This window comes from Capra hircus, chromosome 11 (genome assembly GCF_001704415.2).
Source record: "Capra hircus breed San Clemente chromosome 11, ASM170441v1, whole genome shotgun sequence".
Lineage (NCBI taxonomy): Eukaryota > Metazoa > Chordata > Mammalia > Artiodactyla > Bovidae > Capra > Capra hircus.
Window position 1 is genome coordinate 14,834,540 of NC_030818.1, and position 20,332 is coordinate 14,854,871.

The window sequence follows — 20,332 nt, forward strand, 5'->3', positions numbered from 1 at the left end:
GTCTAGGTTTGTCACAGCTTTCCTTCCAAGGAGCAGGTGTCTTTTGATTTCATGGCTTCAGTCATTGTCCGCAATAATTTTGGAGCCCAAGAAAATAAAATCTGTCACTATTTCTACTTTTCCCCCATCTATTTGCCATGAAACGATGGGACTGGATGCCATGATCTTAGTTTTTTGAATGTTGAGTTTTAAGCTAGCTTTTTCACTCTCCTCTTTCACCTTAATCAAGAGGCTCTTATAGTTTCTCTTGCTTTTTGCCATTAAAATGCCAAAAAATGGCACTTTTTTTGCCATTAGAGTTCCATAAAAGCAAAGTTTCTCTTTGCTTTTTGCGTGCGTATCTGAGGTTGCTGATATTTTTCCCCAGAATCTTGATTCCAGCTTGTGATTCATCCAGCCCAGCATTTTGCATAATGTACTCTGCATGTAAGTTAAATAAACAGGATGACAGTATACACCTTGACATACTCCTTTCCCAATTTTGAACTAGTCCATTGTTTCACGTCCGGTTCTAACTGTCACTTCTTGTCCTGCGTACAGGCTTCTCGGGAGACAGGTAAGGTGGTCTGGTAAGTGATTCGGTTATACACATGTATGCATTCTTTTCTTTTATATTCTTTCCCATTAGGACCTTGTTGTCTATCCATTCTGTATATAATAGCTAACATCTGCCACCTTGCTCTGTCATCAGCCTCTTGCTCTGTCCCTGTCCCAGCCCCGTCCCCCTTGGCAACCACAAGTCTGTTTTCTGTCCGTGAGTCTCTCTCTTTTGCACTTAGGTTCATTTCTGTCACATTTTAGATTACACATGTAAGTGATATCACATAACGTCTTTCTCTTTCTAACTTCACTTAGTATGATAGTCTCTAGTTGCACCCTTGGTTGCTGCAAATGACGCTGTTTTGTTCTTTTGAATTGTTAATAGTCCATTATATATATATGTATCACATGCTCTTTATCCATTCATCTGTTGATAGACATTTAGGTTGTTTCCATGTTTTGGCTACTATGAATAGTGCTGCTTTGAACATTGGGATGCATGTATCTTTTTGAATAAGAATTTTGTCTGGATATATGCCCAGGACTGGGGTTGCTTGATCATAGAGTAATTCTCCTTTTAGTTTTCTAAGGAACCTTCATACTGTTTTCCGTAGTGGCTGTACCAACTTAAATTGCCACCAGCGGTGAGGTGGGTTCCCTTTTGTCCATGCCCTCTCCACATTTCTTTATTTATTTTTTAAACTTCCTCTTTTTTTTTTTTTTAAGATTTTATATATTTGGCTGCATGGGGTCTTAGTTCCCTGATCAGGGATTGAACCCATGCCCCCTGCATTGGAAGTGTGGAGTCTTATTAACCACTGGACCACCAGGGAATTCCTGTAGACTTTTTAATGATGGCCGTTCTGATCCGTGTGAGTTGGCATCTTATTGTAGTTTTGATTTGCATTTTTTTCAGTAATTAGTGATGTTGAACATCTTTTTTATGTGCTTATTGGCCATCTGTATTTCTTTTGAGAAATGTCTGTTAAGGTCTTTTGTCCATTTTTGGATTGGGTTGTTTGTTTTTTGTTGTTGCCTTGTATATGAGCTGTTTGTATGTTTTGGAGATTAAGGCCTTGTTGATTGTATCATTTGAAAATATTTTCTCCTAGTCCGTAGGCTGTCTTTTTGTTTTGTTTATGGTTTCCTTTGCTGTGGAAAAGCTTATAAGTTTGATTATGTCCCACTTTTTATTTTTGCTTTTATTTCTGTTGCTTTGGGAGACTGACTGAAGAAAACATTGGCACGATTTATTTATGTCGGAGTATGTTTTCCCTATGATCTCTTCTAGGAGTTTTATGGTGTTGTGTCTTATATTTAAGTATTTAAGCCATTTTGAGTTTGTTTTTGTGTGTAGTGTGAGGCTGTGTTCTAACTTCATTGATTTACACGTGATTGTCCAGTTTTCCCAATATCACTTGCTAAAGAGACCGTCTTTTTCCTATTGTATATTCTTACCTCCTTTGTCGAAGATTAATTGACCAGAGATATGTAGGTTTATTTCTGGGCTCTCAGAGAACATACTTTTATTTCTTTTATATTAAAGTCTGTTTTATGATCCAGGATACAATATATCTTGATTGATTTTCAATGTGCTCTTGAATGTGCATTCTACTGTTGATAGGTGGCATATTTTAAAAATGTCATTGGTTGATGGTGTTCAGTTTCTCTACATCTATGTTCGTTTTCTGTCCACTAGTTCTATCAGTTACTGAAAGTTGCAGTCTTCAGCTGTAATTATGGATGTCTGTTTCTCCTTTCAGTTCTTGTTAATTTTTGCTGAATGTATTTTTAAGTTCTGTTAGGTGTGTGTATATATTTAGGATTGCTTCATGAATTGACTCTTTTATCATGTAATGTCCTCATTTATCCCTGGTGATTTTCTTTGTTCTGATCTTTTTCTCATCTAAATATGACGATTCCGTGTTTCTTTGATAAACATTTATGTGATATATCTTTTTTCCATCTTTTTACCCTTTTAGAATGATAAAAGTTTCTTTGCATGTGTGTTTTCAATTCCAGTTTGTCTTTTCATCGGCGTACTTAGGCCATTTTTGATTAATGAATAGTTGAAGTTTGGTTTAGATGCTCCATTTTATTATTTGTTTCCTCTTTTTTTCTCTTTCTGCTTTTTTGGCTTGATTTTTTTTTTTAACCTTATCTGTTGCTTTTGTGTGTTTTCATAGTTACTTGAAGGATTGCAATATATATTTTCCTCAGTCTATTTAGAATCAGTATTTTACCACTTTAAGTGGAATGTAGAAACCATACCACCCTATTGTATCCTCCTCTTCTAAGTTATAATTGACTTATTTATTATATATATGTGACATTGAAGAGTATCAGACATTGTAGGAATTTTTGCTTTCAGTTGCCAAATACATTTAAAAGACTGAGTTGGAGAATTACCACTTATATGTACCCAGATATTTACCGTTTCTGTAGCTCTTCCCTCATTCTTGATACTCTGTTTCTGAAATAATTTCCCTTCTCTTTGATGAACTTCTTTTTGTGATTCTTTCTGAGCAGGTTTGCTGGCAAAATTTCTACTTGGTGTTCCCTCATCTGAGAATGTCTTTATTTCACCTTCATTCTTGATGGATTTTTTTTTGTTGAATAGAATTTCTTTTTTGCAGTACTTTAAAAATTGTTCAATTCCAAGTAAAGTCCATGATTTTTAAATGATAAACGTGCTTTTATTGTAGCTATTACTTACCTGTACGTAACATATCCTCTGGTTGCTTTCAAGATTTTTCTTAGTTTTAAGTTTCAGCAGCTTTTTGTGTCTGGCTGTGAATTTTTAACTTATTATTTTTGTGAAATTTCTCCTGCTCCTAAAGTAAATCTGTACTAATGCAAGTCATTAGTGTCAGTCAGGAATCTGCAAACTATGGCCTGCCACCTGCCTGTCTCCTGATTTTATAAATAAATGCTACTAGAATACATCTACGTCCATTTATTTACTAAAATCAAGTAAATAAATGTTTCTTTTGTTGAGTAATTGTGAGAAAAGACCTTAAATGCTATTTGATCTTTTTATAAGAAGTTTGCTGATAATCTGGTATAGTTGGAGGAAATTTGAGTGTTTCTTATGCGGCCTTAAATACTATTGATCTTTTTATAGGAAGTTTGCTTATATCTGGTATAGCTGGAAGAAATTTGAGTGTTTCTTCTGTTAAATTTTCTGCTTGAATTTCTTTTTAAACTTTATCAGTGTAGGGTTCAAAGTAATTTTACAGTTGTCTTCTAACAAGGTACAACATATGGTATAGAATGGGTCTAAGAGTTTTCCCCCTCTATATAAAAACTGAAAAATGACTTCTTAGCTGATTTTCCTCAAAAACTTATAACATTAGTTAAGCATAGCTCTTCTTTCTTTGAGAAATTTATTTTCAGATGTTTTAAACTCATAGGGCAAATAAACTACAAATTTCTGTTTATTTTAAAGGTAGCCTTGGAAGTTTAAATATAGGTTATAAGTTTTTTTTTAAATTACTGTTATTTGCAGCATTAAAATTTGTTGACAGTGTTCCATAGTAATACTTCCAAAACCATGAAACAAAGCAATATAAATAAAAGTATAATTTAACATATAATTTCATACAAGATTTTAAAAAGATATTTTCTTACTGAGAGCTCAGACATAGGTTTCTTAGTTTCTTCATCTCTTTTATGAACCTTTATGCACTTAGAATTGTTATTCTTATAACTGAAAATAAATGTTGATTTTTTACCTCACATTGTGAAACCTATCTTTTATTTATTTATTTTTTTTGCTGTACATATACTCAGTTCTGGGTCACACTTTAGCACACATGGATTTCATTTTTTTCCCAAATTAGAGAATTTGTGTCCTTGGTCTTATTTTTTGTCAGGTAAAAAAGACTTGCTCGAACATGTTAAGACAATGAAAAGTTCCCTAAAACCTTCTTTGTTCATTGAAAGATATTTTTTCTTCACAGAAATCTAGAACTTGTTTAGGGGTAGATGTAAATAAAATCTTGAGCATACTATGCGACTACATTAACAGAGCTCTTTTTCTTGAAATAGAGTTCTCAGGCTGAGTAAAAGATTCAGAGAAAGAGTCTGTGGTGGGTTGTATAATCTTCCCTCAGAATTCATGTTCTCATGGGAACCTCAGATTGTGACCTTATTTCGAAACAGGGTCTTCGCAGGTGTAATTAGTTAAAAAGAGGTCATATGAGCTCAAAGAGCCTTTAGGGTAGGGTAGTATGACGGATAATCAGTTTACTGCCTTCTGCTGTGCAATGCAGCAAGTCACTGCTTACAAATGGCCTTTTGTAACTCAGGTCAAAATTACCGGGAATGGACTCATCTGAATAAACATGGTCCTATTACATGCTCTGTGGGCCTGAAAGACTTCTGAAGTCTTTGCCAATAAGGCTGGTTTGGTCACTGTGCATTACTTTGAGTGCTAATATTATATAGTGTAAGAAATATAAAAAGGTGTGTTTGTTTTTTTTTCTTTGTCATGATCTATTGAATTCTGGGGTTGCATGGAAACCCAGTTGAAAACCCTGGTGTAGATTTTCACATTTTATACCTCTGTAAAAATTTTAACAAAATAATGGTTTTTATAGTTCTTTACCTAATGACCTATCCCTAAAACAAAACAGTTTGTAGTTTTTTTTTTGTTTTTTTTTTAAATTTTACAGTTATGTGTGGGAGGCATGGCACATACGGGAAATCCCTGCCTTCTGCTGAATTTTCCTGTGAACCAAAAACCTCTATAAAAAAAGGAATAGTCTGTTTTAAAATTTGAAACTATCTTTACAGGTTCCTACATAATTTTACTCTGAGTTCCTATAATTTGTATGATTTCTTGTGGTTTTACCTAGAGATGAGAAGTGGTAGGTAAATATTCCTGTTTTATTGTATTGCAGAGATTATTTTTCTATATGCTGATATACATTTCAAACCAATAGATCTGAGAATGAACTATAGAAATTCTATGAATTTTTCTTTGTTTTATGTAGATAATGAATAAGTGTCTAATAGTTTTGTAATGCCTCCAAGATGAGAGAGCTATAATAATCTGAGATTAAGAAAACTAACCCTAATATTCATTGATTATAACATGTTTTATAGTTGTCCTAGACATTGATGAGTAGGACCCTGGTCTATATCTTTGCTGCTTTTGTATTTCTGCGCAGTAGCAGTGCTGAGATCAGGAATATTCTGTAGACTTATGGTGGGAGTTTAGAATAAGGTGTACTGACTGGTGGCAGAATTACATGTCCACAGAGAAGTTTCTTCACTAGTACAATTAAATTTTACAGTTGATAATTTTTTTCCAAGTCTTTTTATAGAGACTGTATTCATGACAGTGTTTAATATTAGTCTTCTTATGAATTAAAATGTAGAAATCAGTGTTATCTTTTCCAAATTGTGCTTTTTGGTTTTATTTTTAAAGCTTCCGTGTTTTACTATCGTTTGTAATACTCCTTGAAATTCTGCTCTTAATTTATTCTGATAAATTTTATGGTTAGTATATTCATTTTCTATTAAAATACTCTTCCTGATACTGATTCAGCAGAAACTTCAGAGGACATTGATCTTCAGTAATAGTTGACTGTGGCTTTTCAGTAGTAGTTGAACTAAGACACTTTACTAGTTCTCTTAGGTTATAGCCATCTTCCATAATTTTATCTCAGATATGTATGTGTGTGTACTCAGTCGTGTCCGACTGTTTGCAACGCCACGGACTATAACCTGCTAAACTCCTCTGTCCATGGGATTTCCCAGGCAAGAATACTGGAGTAGGTTGCCATTTCCTCCTCTAGGGAACCTTCCCGACCCAGGGATTGAATTTATGCCTCTTCTGTCTTCTGCATTGGCAGAAGGATTCTTTACCACTAGCGCCGCTTGGGACTGGGAAGCCATCTTCCCACCTGGGAAGCATATCTTAGGTATAAAAGCCCAAAAGAACTTTTGAGGTCATTACCTAGAAACTGTCCACATTGACTTTATGCTTAATGACTTTTGTAGGGGAAGGGGGGAAAGTTGTAAAACAATACTGAATATTTATTTATTTTAATTACAGTATAGTTGATGTACAATGTTGTGTAGTATTGGATGTTTAAATTTTTTTTCAAAACAAATTATTTTGAAGTAGTGTAAGATAGAGAACTTCCCTATAACCTTTACTAGGTTCCACTAATTTTGATATTTTAAATATTATACCACATTTGATTATCATTCCCTCATGTATACATTCATACTACTTTTGCTCACTTGTGAATAGGTTGCATATATCATATCCTTTTGTCTTTTACTATTTCTATGTTTATTTCTAAGAACAATGATATTTGCTTTATAACAGCAATACAGTTTTCAAGTTCGGATAATTTCATATTGTTACTTTAAGCTACAGTACATATTCCAATTTAATCAGTTCTAATAATGCCCTTTAGAGAATCTTTTTCTAGTCAAAGATTATATAAGGTATTTAGTTGCCATGTAAGCATTTATTTTAAAAGATCTATTGGTCTTAACATCTTCAGTGTTGAATTTTTGTTCTTTTAACAGCTAAACCAGGTGGACAGGTGAAATGTCAGTATATTTCTGCCGTGGATAAAGTTATTTTTGTGGATGATTATGCAGTAGGGTGTAGGAAGGACCTTAATGGAATCTTGTTGTTAGACACTGCTCTGCAAACTCCAGTTTCAAAGCAAGATGATGTGGTTCAGCTTGAATTACCTGTCACAGAGGTAAGTTGAAATAAGTGTCAGTATGCTTTTCTACTTAATGTAGTTTCAGACTTACTAGTAGTTAAATGGAATTAGATTGTCCTTTGAGGATATTATCTACGTACCCCTATAAAAACAAGGAATTGTGAATTGTACAGGTTAAACCACTTTAACAGAAACCCCAAAATACAGTGGCTTAAACAAGATAATTTTTTTCTAGTAACAGTACAAGGCCAAGTATAGGGACAACTTTGCTTACTGCAGCACTTAGCTTCCGTCTCTTGAGTCCAGGACTGCTGCTTCAAGTCTCATTACTTCCCAGTTTCAGGGAAAGGGAGGACAGAAGGCCAGGGAGCGCACTGGCATTACCTGCCCTTCCTTTCCTCCTTCCCCTTTTACCTCCCTCCCTCGCCCTTTCCTTCTCTCTGTACCCCCTCCTTCATTTTTCTTGTTCTGTTTTACAAACTGTTTCACATGTGCCCTTTTCATATTCAGTTAATTCATTGGCCAGAATTTAGTCACATGGCCACATTAAGCTGAGGTGGTTTTTTTCTTTAATAGTAAAAAAGAAGAAATAAATATTAATGGACAACCTGTAATCTTGGCTATGTAACATGTGTCTTAACAATTCCAGATTAAAATTTCAACATACATATTTTTTGTGTTACATATTTATTAATCAATGTATAAGTGTATCGTAACTTAAATCCTTTTGTGTATGTTGATATTCATATCATATAATTTAAAACTATATTTTTCAGATTTATCAGACTTTAAATCATCTTAAAAATATAAGAGATTATAATGTATTCCCCCTAAAAGTGAGATATTATTTCTGTCTTTATCCCAGTTTGTTGATTATTAACTGTTTTGTGTTTGGTGGATTGAAATGATTAGTTGATAAAATCAATGTAGCTTATTTCCCATTTTTAAGACATGCAAAGTGTTACTGTGTGGGTCAGTGTCATATCACAGTCATCTAGTATGTTAATATTGAAAGCATTTGCTGAAATTCTGAGCTCTGAAAACAGAGTAGCCATCTTTTTGTCATAAGAATATCTCGATCTGGGGGCATGTTAAAATCTTTGGACAGAAAATTAATTAGTTCTACTTGTATTGAATATTTTTTCCCCTCCTACTTTAAGGAAATTAGACCTGGTGATATCTTAATAAAGCTGATATCTTCTATACATTGTAGTGTACAATGTAGGAACTACAGAATTACAATAAAATAGTTGAACATTTATGTAAAATGGACTCTGAAGTCAGTATTTAGCTAGATATTTAGCCAACTTCTGCCACCTCTTCCACCTTGCCAGCTTGTGATGTCTGTTGCTGCTTTTCTGTCTTTTTACACAAATAATTATAGTTGTCTTGTTCATGTAATACTGTTTGTAGTTCTTCCACCATCCCAGGTGCCCTTTCCTGCATCACATTGGTTTCTCACTGTCTTGCCTAAAGTATGTGGTCCTGGGTTTGGTTGGATTAGTGTGGATGTGTTCTTTTCCATATATTGACCATATATTTCTGTTAATGTAGTTCATATTGAATATGTGGGTAACAATGCAAAGGGCTTTTTAAAAATTACCTGATGATTTAATGAGTGATAAAGCTCACTGAGGGACTTTACATTTGTCTTTAACTTTTTATCTCTTTTATTTTTGTTTATAGTTTCAGCTTGTCCAGTTTTTTCTGTCTGGCTTTGGTTTATAAAAACTTCCATGTATGGAGACTTTACTATGTGGTACTATGCTGAGTACATTGCTATATCTCATTTAATTTTGTAACAGCCTTGCAAATCATTATTTGGTTAGCTAAGTTTGTTTAAAAAAAGTAGAAGTAGTAACTTTTCATATAGTACCTTTCAGAATTAAAATATTTGTGTAAGAATCTGAATTAAACATTTTTGGTATGATTAATCTTTTGTGATCTTTTTTTATTTAGGCACAACAACTCTTATCAGCATGTTTAGAAAAGGTAGATGTTTCTAGTACAGAGGGTTATGATTTGTTCATCACGCAGCTCAAAGATGGTTTGAAAAATACATCTCATGAGACTGCAGCAAACCACAAAGTTGCTAAGGTAAGAAGTTGAAAAAAATGACTTTGTTTAGGGTTATAACAGAAAGAGCATTACCATACTTTTGCCTTTCTCTGTTCTTCCTTGCACTGATGACTATGGTGGGAGATAGGGCTTTGAATTAAATCCTTGGCTATATTTCATTAATTCTTCTGCATTTTTCTTTTAAGATTGTAAAAAAACTATAAATGTAATACATATACAATTTTTATATTGAAGCATGTAAAGTAGAAGCTGTTTTCTAAAACAATTTTGCCTTTGTAAGCATCTTTCTCAAGTGCAGTTGAAATTACACTGCAGTGCTGTGGTGTACTGTTTGGACTGCTTAGTCTGTTTGGACTGCTGTGATGAATGGAATTTCTTTTGATGAAGTCCTTCTTTCTGGGATATAGCTGGTACCTTCTCATTGTGTCCTTATATGGTGAAAAAGGCAAGGGATCTCTCTGGAGCCTTTTATAAAATAAAGAGGGTTCCACCCTCATGACCTAATCACCTTCCTTCCAAAGGCACTACCTGCTAATAGACTGCCCCTTTGGGTTAGAATTTCGGCAGATGGATTTTGCGGGGACACAAGCATTCAGATTATAGCATATACCTTGCTTTTCTTCATTGAAGAATGTATATTGAGGATATTTTCATATCAGTGCTCATATATCACCTGCATTCTTCCTAATATTTATATTGAAGTATATTTTATAAATTCACCATGATTTTATGAATCTTAATTCCATTAGTGGAACATTTTATTTAGTAAAAACAGAAACCATGTTGTGTGTTTCAGCATTGTGAGAAATTGACTTAATATGTGTATGAGAACCAAAAAAGTGAAAACAAAACCCTGAGGTAACACAGATGGTAACTGTGGGAAGCAGGACTCATTTTGGTCTGAAGGAACAGGATGTTCAGGTTTTAGAACCTAGATCCTTAAAAACTTAAGAAAAGAGCCTCTTGGATCTGGGACTTCGGACTCCTGAGGTGGAGTTGTTATCCAGTAGGTGCCTCAGGAGCTTGGAGCTTGGAGCCTGATGGACTGAGGCTCGGAGTTCTGAATGGGGGTGCTACTCGGCTGATGCTAGTGCCTCTGAGGGAGATATGTGAGACTGGTCCTCGGAGTGCTAAGAAAACAGAACAGAAAAACTTCTGAAGATCAGAGGAGTCAGCTGCTGCCACCAGATCCTTTGCTAACATGATGTTGACAGCAATGACAAGTACTTTAGCAAGAAGCAAGTCTTTTTCCCCTATCATGCTTTCCAGTTTCCATCCTGTGTTCCTTTCAGAACTTGACAGTCAGGAAACTAGTTGGTAAAGAAGAAATAATAGTTTATAGTATCCCAGCCCCAACATGACCGAGAAGAGAGGAAAGGGTAGGTTTGGACCTGAGAGACAGTAGCTTAATAACTGGCAGTCTGCTCCTTTGGCTACTCATCATCTCCATACATACCATCTATACATGTTTGAACTTTCGTGCAACAAAAATGTTATGCTTTTACTTAACAAGAGGCTCTGTTCCTAAAAGGAAAATGAAGATTTGTCTCACCCTGTCCCCAGAACAGGCAGACACAAAGTTTCAAAAGATATTTTATCCATCTGTAGGTGATATTAGCTACTCTTAAAATTTATAGTTTCCAGTGTTTAGGTAACAGAGCTGTGCTACCTAATCACTAAACCTAAATTAAACCCATCTAAACCTAAACACTAAATTAACTACAACAAAAAATTCTTCTGTAAAATAATGACTTACCTCTCTATGTCTTTATCTAAATCTTCATCCATCTATCATTTATGTAATGAGAAATATATAGTTACCATATCTCTCAGTTCTGTAATTGTGTATAATATAAAGATGATATTCTTGATATTTACAGTCTCCTTCTCCTAGCTGTTCCATGCTCCCTTTGTCCTTAACTAGCAATGTTAAGGTCAGGTGTCTTTATACTGTCAAGTGACCTAAGTCTTCACTCTTGCAGGATTCAGATCCTTTGTAGTGCTGTGCTAAGTTGTTGTAATTGTCCTTTCACTCTTGTATATCGGATGTGGAAGAGCTTAGAGGCACCCTGGAGAATCTCTTGGATTGTAATTAAATTCTCCTTACTTCCATCAATCCAGTTTCCCTTGTCAGTTTTAATCATATTAACCAGCAGAATTACCACCCACTTTGTCTGATGATTCAGCGACAAGTTATTGTTGTACAGTGTGATTTTTTTTTTAAGGTATACAGTATAATGATTTAATGTATATTGTTGTTCAGCTGCTAAGTCTATTCTGATTGACTCTTTGCAACCTCGTGGACTTCAGCACAGCAGGCTCCCCTGTCCCTCCACTATTTCCTGGAGTTTGCTCCAACTCATGTCCATTGAGTTGGTGATGCCATCCAACCATCTCATCCTGTCACCCCCTTCTTCTTTTGCATTTAGTCTTGCCTAGCATCAGTGGAGAAGGCAATGGCATCCCACTCCAGTACTCTTGCCTGGGAAAATGGACGGAGAAGTCTGGTAGGCTACAGTCCATGGGGTCGCTAAGAGTCGGACACGACTGAGTGACTTCACTTTCACTTTTCACTTTCATGCATTGGAGAAGGAAATGGCAACCCACTCCAGTGTTCTTGCCTGGAGAAACCCAGGGACGGGGGAGCCTGGTGGGCTGCTGTCTATGGGGTCGCACAGAGTCGGACACAACTGAAGTGACTTAGCAGCAGCAGCAGCAGGGTCTTTTCCAATGAATTGGCTCTTTGCACCAGGTGGCCAAAGTATTGGAGCTTCAGTTTCAGCATCAGTCCTGCCAATGAACGTTCTGGGTTGATTTCCTTTAGGATTGACTGGTTTGATCTCAGTGACAAGAGGAACCCAAGATTGCTGGTTAGCAGTGTTAACACCTAATTCAGTGCAACCATTGTTGTACCCTTGGTGGAACATTCCTTCCTTGTCACAAGACCTCTAGAGCCTAAAGCTTAAAAAAAAAAAGCTGTAAATGGATTATTAAGTATAATAGCAACCCTGCTGAGAGAAGCTATATTATGTGTTTTTTGTTGATTAAAAGCATATACATAATCCTGTAATGTTAGAATTCCAGACTTTTAAGCATCTCTCCCAATTAGTACTGAAAATGAGTCTTTGGAACGGCCCACACCTTTTTGTTAGGTCATCTCCTTCTGTAAGACACCACAGTAAGACAGTTCAGTTTCATGGGGCAAGAGCCCATTGTTGCCCCTACCTCTTCTACTGCCTCCAAACCTCCAAGCCCTTCCCCCCACCTTTGAAGTGCTTTCTTACTGAGAAGCAAAAAGCAAAGTTGTATAGACTACTTTCTAGTGGTTTAATATTATGGCAGAAGCATTGTGGGCAGAACAGTTAAATGCACAGTCAGAATACGTATCTACAGTAAAGACAAATTGCTGTCCAATCCATAATGGAAGAAATCTAATATAATCAACCTGCAGTAAGGTAATTGGATGGTTCTTCTGGAAAATGGTGTCCCATTGGTGGCTCAACTTTGGTATCTGCTATTGGCAGGCCTGCAGTTAGCCTGCTTAGTCTTGGTGAGAGCAAGTTCATGCTGGACCTGTGCACACCCTCTCTCTTTTACCATGGCATTTTGCATATAGATTCGTTGAGCAAGCACTGGAGTGGTTATGGCAAAAGAGTGAGTGGCATTCATATACTGTGTATAATTTGCCCATTTCCTCTATAATGGATGCCTTTTGATAAGCATTCACATATTTCACAAATATTTTCATACTGTGTTTATTTGGAGAGGTCTGTCTGTAGACCTTTACCCTTGACTTCCTTGTTAACAGTCTTCCAATCCTGATCTTTCCAGATGTCTGAACATCTAGCCAAAATGTTAGCCGTTGTCCATTAATCAGTGAGGACCTTTACTTCTGGTCACCTCTCAATCCAGACAAAGAGAACAGTCCAATGTACTGGCTGAAGTTCTGCCCACTGAAAAGATTTGCCCTCATCCCTGTCCTGATTGGGACTGTGGTGCTGCAGCCATCCACTTTGGTACGGCACTTTCATAATGTGAGAACCATCTGTATGTCAGATCTAAAGGTTTTCTTCCTCAATTATCCCATCATAGGGAGTTCCTTGTGAAGCCATCAGTGTGGAATGAGAAAGGAGCTGTTGTCAGAATAGGTATTGTAGAAATCTCAGCTCCTTGATTATTCAGCTGGTTCAAAATTGAATTGCCTTTTGGACTTTCTCAAGATTGGTTTCTTATAAACCTGTTAAGGAATACTAGCCCTCACACCCAGTAATACGGTTTGGTGTATCAGATAGCACCTAGTTTGTGATGGCCAGCTCTGATTGCATGCACACTTGTCCCATGGGTAGACACATTTTTATGAGAACTAACTACTAAGAGGCCAGGAGCTGTTTCTCAAGAGGAGAGGAATTGTTTACAGGAGAGGCATGGTTTTGTCTTAGAATCCTGCTACATTACTGTCCCAGAGACTCCCTACAGCATCTTTACTTGTTGCAGATACTTCTAGTGTCATTGAATATGCTCACAAGATACACATGGTAGAGCATCTTGTGATTCAGCCTGGGTGTGCTGCTGCTGCTGCTGCTAAGTTGCGTCAGTGGTGTCCGACTCTGTGCGACCCCATGGACGGCAGCCCACCAGGCTCCCCCGTCCCTGGGATTCTCCAGGCAAGAACACTGGAGTGGGTTGCCATTTCCTTCTCCAGTGCATGAAAGTGAAAGGTGAAAGTGAAGTCGCTCAGTCGTGTCCGAGTCTTCACAACCCCATGGACTGCAGCCTACCAGGCTCCTCTGTTGATGGGAGTTTCCAGGCTGGGTGTGCTGAGGAACCTCTTATTCTGTTCAGTTCAGTTCAGTTGCTCAGTCGTGTCCGACTCTTTGTGACCCCATGAATCGCAGCACGCCAGGCCTCCCTGTCCATCACCAAATCCCGGAGTTCATTCAGACTCATGTCCATCAAGTCCGTGATGCCATCCAGCCATCTCATCCTCTGTTGTTCCCTTCTCCTCCTGCCCCCAATCCCTCCCAGCATCACAGTCTTTTCCAATGAATCAACTCTTCACATGAGGTGTCCAGAGTATTGGAATTTCATCATGTATTATTTGATAATTGAGTTACAGCAACATTCTCAAATATGCTGAACACTGGATCCAAAATCTGCTTAGGCCCACTGAGCATTGTGCCTCTTTTTCATTGTTGTAGCAACTTTTCTTTCACCTTGGAGGAAACATCCTGACATGCCTAGCCTACTGGACCTCTAGAAACTTCACAGAGATTTTAGGACCCTGAGTTTTTCTGGAGATATTGATTCTCTCTGGCTTGCATTTGTCTTACTAAGGCATTTAAGGTCCTTGCTCCTTTCCTCTCATCTGGACCAGTTACTGTGATGTTACTAATACAATAGATAAAGGTGCTGATTGGCAGGATGTTGGGTTGATTAGGATCCCTGCAGATTAGAGTTTGGTAAAGAGCATGAGTCCTAGGGTAAGACTGTGCAGATTTATTGTTTCTGCCAGGTAAAAGCAGTTTACTTTTGGATGGCCCTTAAAATTAGTGTAGACAAAAAGGTATTTGACAGAATTGTAACTGCCTACCAAATATCAAGGGATTTGTTAATTTGCTTCAGTAAAAATACCTCATCTGAAATATCAGCTGCAGTTGAAGTCCACCTGATTTTACAATCCACGGTCATTCTTCAAGATCCGTTTACATTTTGCATGGGCCGGTGGGTCAGTTAAATGGAGTTGAGGTCGTTTGATTACCCCTCTGTCAGGTCTGTTAATGTGACATTAATCTCATAAATTTCCTCAGAATGTGGTATTGCTGTAGTTCAGTAGCTTTGTAGGAAAAAAATGAAAGTTCTAGGGGCTCCTGGTTGACCTTTCTTCCTTTAGTAGTCCAAGAGGATCAGAGGAACAGTGTAGGAACTTTTCTAGCTGCCTGTTCTATTTCTCTTCCAGTTACACATTTGGGAGCTAGTGAGATAGCTACAAGATAGATCTGAGGATCCACAGAGCTCACTGAGACAGCTTTGGGCCAAAATTCCAGTAGTCACTTCACCATCATAAGTCTCCATTTTGATTAATGGACCACAGTGCTGTTTTAGGTTAGTTCAGTGTTCCTCTCTTGTAGTGCCTGGAATATCACACAGCATTTCCATTCCCAAGTGCACAGTGACTATAGTGAATGTCCACAGGTGCCTTTGAGGAAGGCTTGGGGTATGATTGACAGTGGAGAGTTGGGGCATCATTGTGGGATCCTTTCTCAAGGGGATTTGGCCTCCCTTTCAACCAAAAGGCTCTGAATCTATGAACAGATTAGGTCTAGAAACAAAAGTAAGTAAGAGTCCTTCTTTCTCTCTCATCTGGGTCTAAACATTCTTTTTTCAGGATGGTTAACTTCATTTTTTATGTAATTGCAGGTTCTTACTTTGAATTATAAGTTAATGGAGTAAACTGACTTGAGACTATAAATAGTTATTTATCTTATAATGTATAAATCAGGGTTTTGGTAGAAACTATTGAGTATGTTTTCTTTTGCTTACACTGCTGTTTTCTTTCAGTGGGCCACAGTTACATTTCATCTTCCTCATCATGTGTTGAAGTCCATTGCCAGTGCCATTGTGAATGAACTTAAGAAAATCAATCAAAATGTTGCTGCCTTACCTGTGGCTTCCTCAGTGATGGACAGATTGTCTTACCTCTTACCTAGTGCGCGTCCAGAACTTGGGGTGGGGCCAGGCCGTTCTGTGGACAGGTATGAACTTGCTTATAAAGAGATGTGACAGTAACATTGAATTGATTAGTGTTTTGATTAACAGAATAACTGTAAATTTGATTATGATTTTAAATATTTTTGAAAATCACTTAGATTTTTATTTTGATCAAAAAACTGAAATGAAGCAAACTACTCCTTGAATTGCTGTTGTTAAACAATTTTTTTTGGTGCCTGGAAAGTGTTTAAGAGGATTATGAACCTATATATTTTAAATTCTAGGTTTGTAGTTGCTTAGTAAATATTTGAGTCATTAATATTATAATTATTCAATATGTAATATATATTATAGATAATTATTCAGTATATAAGAATTATTTTGCCTTGATGAATTTTGTGACCTTTGGCATAAATTTTGGTAAATTAAAACACTGTCCCAAAATTTGAATATAAGAGCCATATATTATTTCCTACTTAAAAAATGGACAGTTAAGGGATGTCCCTGGTGGCCTAGGGGCCATGACTCTGAGCTCCCCCTGCAAGGGGCCTAGGTTCGATCCCTTTTCGGGGGAACTAGACCCCATAAGCCACAGCTAAGAGTTTGCTTGCCGCAACTAAAGACCCTGCCTGCCGCAACGAAGACCCAGCGCAGCCAAATAGATAAATATTCTTAAAGAATGGGCAGAGCTAAAAAAGCACTCAAGGGCCATTTTGTGGGCTTTTTTTTAATTTTTATTTTATTTTTATTTTTTAAATTTTAAAATCTTTAATTCTTACATGCGTTCCCAAACATGAACCCCCCTCCCACCTCCCTCCCCACAACATCTCTCTGGGTCATCCCCATGCAACAGCGCCAAGCATGCTGCACCCTACGTCAGACATGGACTGGCGATTCAATTCTTACATGATAGTATACATGTTAGAATTCCCATTCTCCCAAATCATCCCACCCTCTCTCTTTTGTTTTTCTAGGGCAGTTTCGAATTAAGGTTTTTATGCTGCCTGCCCTGGATTTAAAGTGTTTAAAAAAGTCATACCTCAGTTATTATTTTCTTCAGTAGAGATTTCTTGGGAGTTATGCTTTATAGAAAACTAAAAGTCAGTAGTGCCTTCACTGAAAAATTTAAGTGATTTTTATTTGAGATAATATTTATTAGTACTGAAGTTTAGAACCATTTTGCTGAGTTACTACATTTAGCGATTTTGTTAAGTTCGCATTTGCCTTCCCATGTAACATTTTACATTTTCACTTTTTCATTGAATGTGAATTTAACTGCTAATGTTGTTTTCTGAAGTACATTTATAAAGAGTACATGCCAATGTAACAAAAATATTAGTGAATGAGTTAACCTTTAACTTCTGTTATCTTAAGTATAGCTCTCTTTTTTTTTTAAACTGGCTGTTCCACATGGCTTGTGGGATCCTAGTTCTCCAACCAGGGATTGAATCCAGGCTCTCACCAGCTAAACTGTGGAGTTCCAGCCACTGGACCACCAGGGAATTCCCATATTCTCTTATATTAGTTTGCAATATTTTTTAGTTTATCCTTTTGTAAACCAAAACTGCTTAATCAGTTGCCCCTTTTTTGTTAAGTGGTTTCTTTTATTATGTAAGTAACGTCTATTGGTTGTTAACATTTGGGAAGTATTTTTATATTCCATAGTAACCCTGCTGTCTCTAACTTTTGGGCAAAATGTAGAGACTGCCCTTTTTAATTTTAACTGTCATGTGATATGTCTTTGGCTATCATTAAAATATTCTTTGCAATATGTCTGGAGAAGGAAAAAGGAAGGAATCAATGTTTCTTGTCTGAGAGCCTGGCCTATCTTTAGATTATAATTTCAGAGCTATTTTCTTTGTAATCAGTAGGAGACCTTCTAAAGAAATCAGTGTAAGCTGTGGTGAATGGTTTGTTTTAGAAAATGCATTCATTAGATGGGATTTTCAGTGTTTCTGGAGGTGTTAAAATCTCTCAAAATTCTAATTTTGATGTAGTCTGTGTTTTTTATTTCATTAAATATGATTCTAGGAATCCTTATGAAAACCTTAAACTCTGAAGTCTGTTGGAGGTTTGAGTAAGGGTCTACCGGATGCTATTGCTGTTTTGCTTGGTAGTATAACTTACATGGACAGATTGTCTGTTCTGAAAACATGAAGATGTCTGTAGCCTGATCAAGCAATTATTATTTTTTTTTTCCAAATCAGGACACAACTATGAGTTAAACCTAAATCTCATTAGCAGTATTACAAGAAACCATGTACTAATTTAAGGGAAGAATTAAAAAAAAAGTATTTTTCTGGTCTCATAGTGATGAATTTTTACCACTTTTCTTTTATTGAATCAGTTTCTCTTCTGTGTTAGGAAAAGGAACTTTGCATACTGGTCCTTTCTTATTTGAAGCTGTGTGGACTTTTTCTAATTTTGATAGTCTCTTTTAAAAAGATATTCTGGTATTGTTGTTGCAGGTTCAGTCTCAATGAGCTAATTATGTTAATGAAAACGTGTGAAGATTTCCTTTTTTTTTATAATCCCCTGAAAAGTACAGATTTCCTGAAAAAGGATTTCTCTGGAGAAAGAACATAAAAATTGCTTTCTACCTAAAAAAACTTAAACTAGAATATACTTTTTCAGTATGGTTGGGGTACAACTACTGTTCCTTTGGCTGTGGTTTTATCCATTTATGCAAAACGTGTCACTTGATGAAGGCATAGGGTTCTGTGCCTCTACATTTTCAGATTCTCTGCTCTTGTTCGCTATTATGCAACACTGGTTAGTTTAATCTACCCATGGAATTATCTGTTGTAGTCATCTTATCTGGAGAAGGCAGTGACACCCCACTCCAGTACTCTTGCCTGGAAAATCCCATGGACGGAGGAGCCTGGCAGGCTGCAGTCCAGGGGGTCGCTAAGAGTCGGACATGACTGAGCGACTTCACTTTCACTTTTCACTTTCATGCATTAGAGAAGGAAATGGCAACCCACTCCAGAGTTCTTGCTTGGAGAATCCCAGGGACGGGGGAGCCTGGTGGGCTGCTGTCTGTGGGGTCACACAGAGTCGTCTGTGGGGTCGCACAGAGTCGGACATGACTGAAGTGATTTAGCAGCAGCAGCAGCAGCCATCTTATCATGTTTCTTTTTCCCTATTCTGTTCATGGGAAATTCCTAAAACTTATCATTTGAAATTTATAATACAAATTTGAACTTGGTCATTAAACATTCCCAGTTTTTGTTGATAATCTGATAAGCTTTTTTCTTCAGTGGTGAGTAATAGGGTCACTGTAATTTGATGCCTAACTTTGGTTACATAAAGTATGTTTACTTTTAGATCATTGATGTATAGTGAAGCTAACAGACGGGAGACGTTTACCTCATGGCCTCATGTAGGGTATAGATGGGCACAGCCAGATCCCATGGCTCAAGCTGGATTTTATCATCAGGTAAATAAGGCTGTCGAAAAATCTTTTTCAATATGACTTTTTAGCCTACAGTAAGACTATCAACGTTTAGTACATTTTCAGACATGTATGTTATTTTATGTACGTGGCTCCATGCTTGTGTGTCTGTAATGTGAGTTTTGTTCTTACACCTTTCTTTGATCATAATACTAACTGGCTGTTTCCTATATCTCATACTGCGTATGAAAGGTGAAAAGGTTAAAAAAAAAATAACTGAGTTAATGCATGTGTATTGAAGAACTGATTAAGAAATGTAGAGAGAGAAGTAAATTAAGGGAAAGAGTCATAATCTTATGTAGGAAAAGAGGAGGGTGTGCAGTGTAAGGACGAGTGTGAGAAAAAGACATGAGAATGGGAGATTATAGAAAACTTCACGGAGCCAGTGTAGAGCAAGTTACGAAAAATGAGTTCAGATTGGCATAATAAACCAGTTAAAGGAAACTTCAACTGAGTAACGTTGACTAGCTCACCAGTGTTTTTCCATTGCTAAAGAAGCTAAGAAATTAATAATTACATATCAGTTTACATAAAACATGCTTATTTAATTTTGGAACGAAATTAAACTTTGGATACATTGAATTATTATTGTCATGAAGTATATTAAGAATAATTATTCCTTCATTATCTTGAAGGGTTCTTGGAGTATCTTAAACTAATATTTTATCAGAAAACCAAGATATTTGAAGATTTGATTCAAAGTCCATCAGATTTCCAGTTAAAGATAGATTTGTTTGGAGACTGGCTAGTATTAGAATTATTGAAATTATTTTCCTAAATTAAGGATTGAATAAGGACTATTTTTCCTAATAATTTATTTTCTTCCTTATTTTTTGGTATTGTTTCATATAACAGC

At 36.6% G+C, this 20,332-nt stretch overlaps 1 protein-coding gene across 6 annotated transcripts in view; it reads left to right on the plus strand.

Moving 5' to 3' along the window:
- The window catches only part of BIRC6 (baculoviral IAP repeat containing 6), a 210,165-nt gene that overhangs the window by 20,204 nt on the left and 169,629 nt on the right, over positions 1-20,332 (plus strand). For all 6 annotated transcript variants that reach the window (XR_001918779.1, XM_018055092.1, XM_018055093.1 and 3 more), the window contains exons 2-5: positions 7,090-7,271; positions 9,195-9,332; positions 15,873-16,066; positions 19,350-19,461. Coding sequence is in view for 5 of the 6 variants with exons in the window: in XM_018055092.1 (XP_017910581.1) it covers positions 7,090-7,271; positions 9,195-9,332; positions 15,873-16,066; positions 19,350-19,461 (626 nt within the window). In the remaining variant the exon portion in view is untranslated. The remainder of the gene's footprint in view (positions 1-7,089; positions 7,272-9,194; positions 9,333-15,872; positions 16,067-19,349; positions 19,462-20,332) is intronic.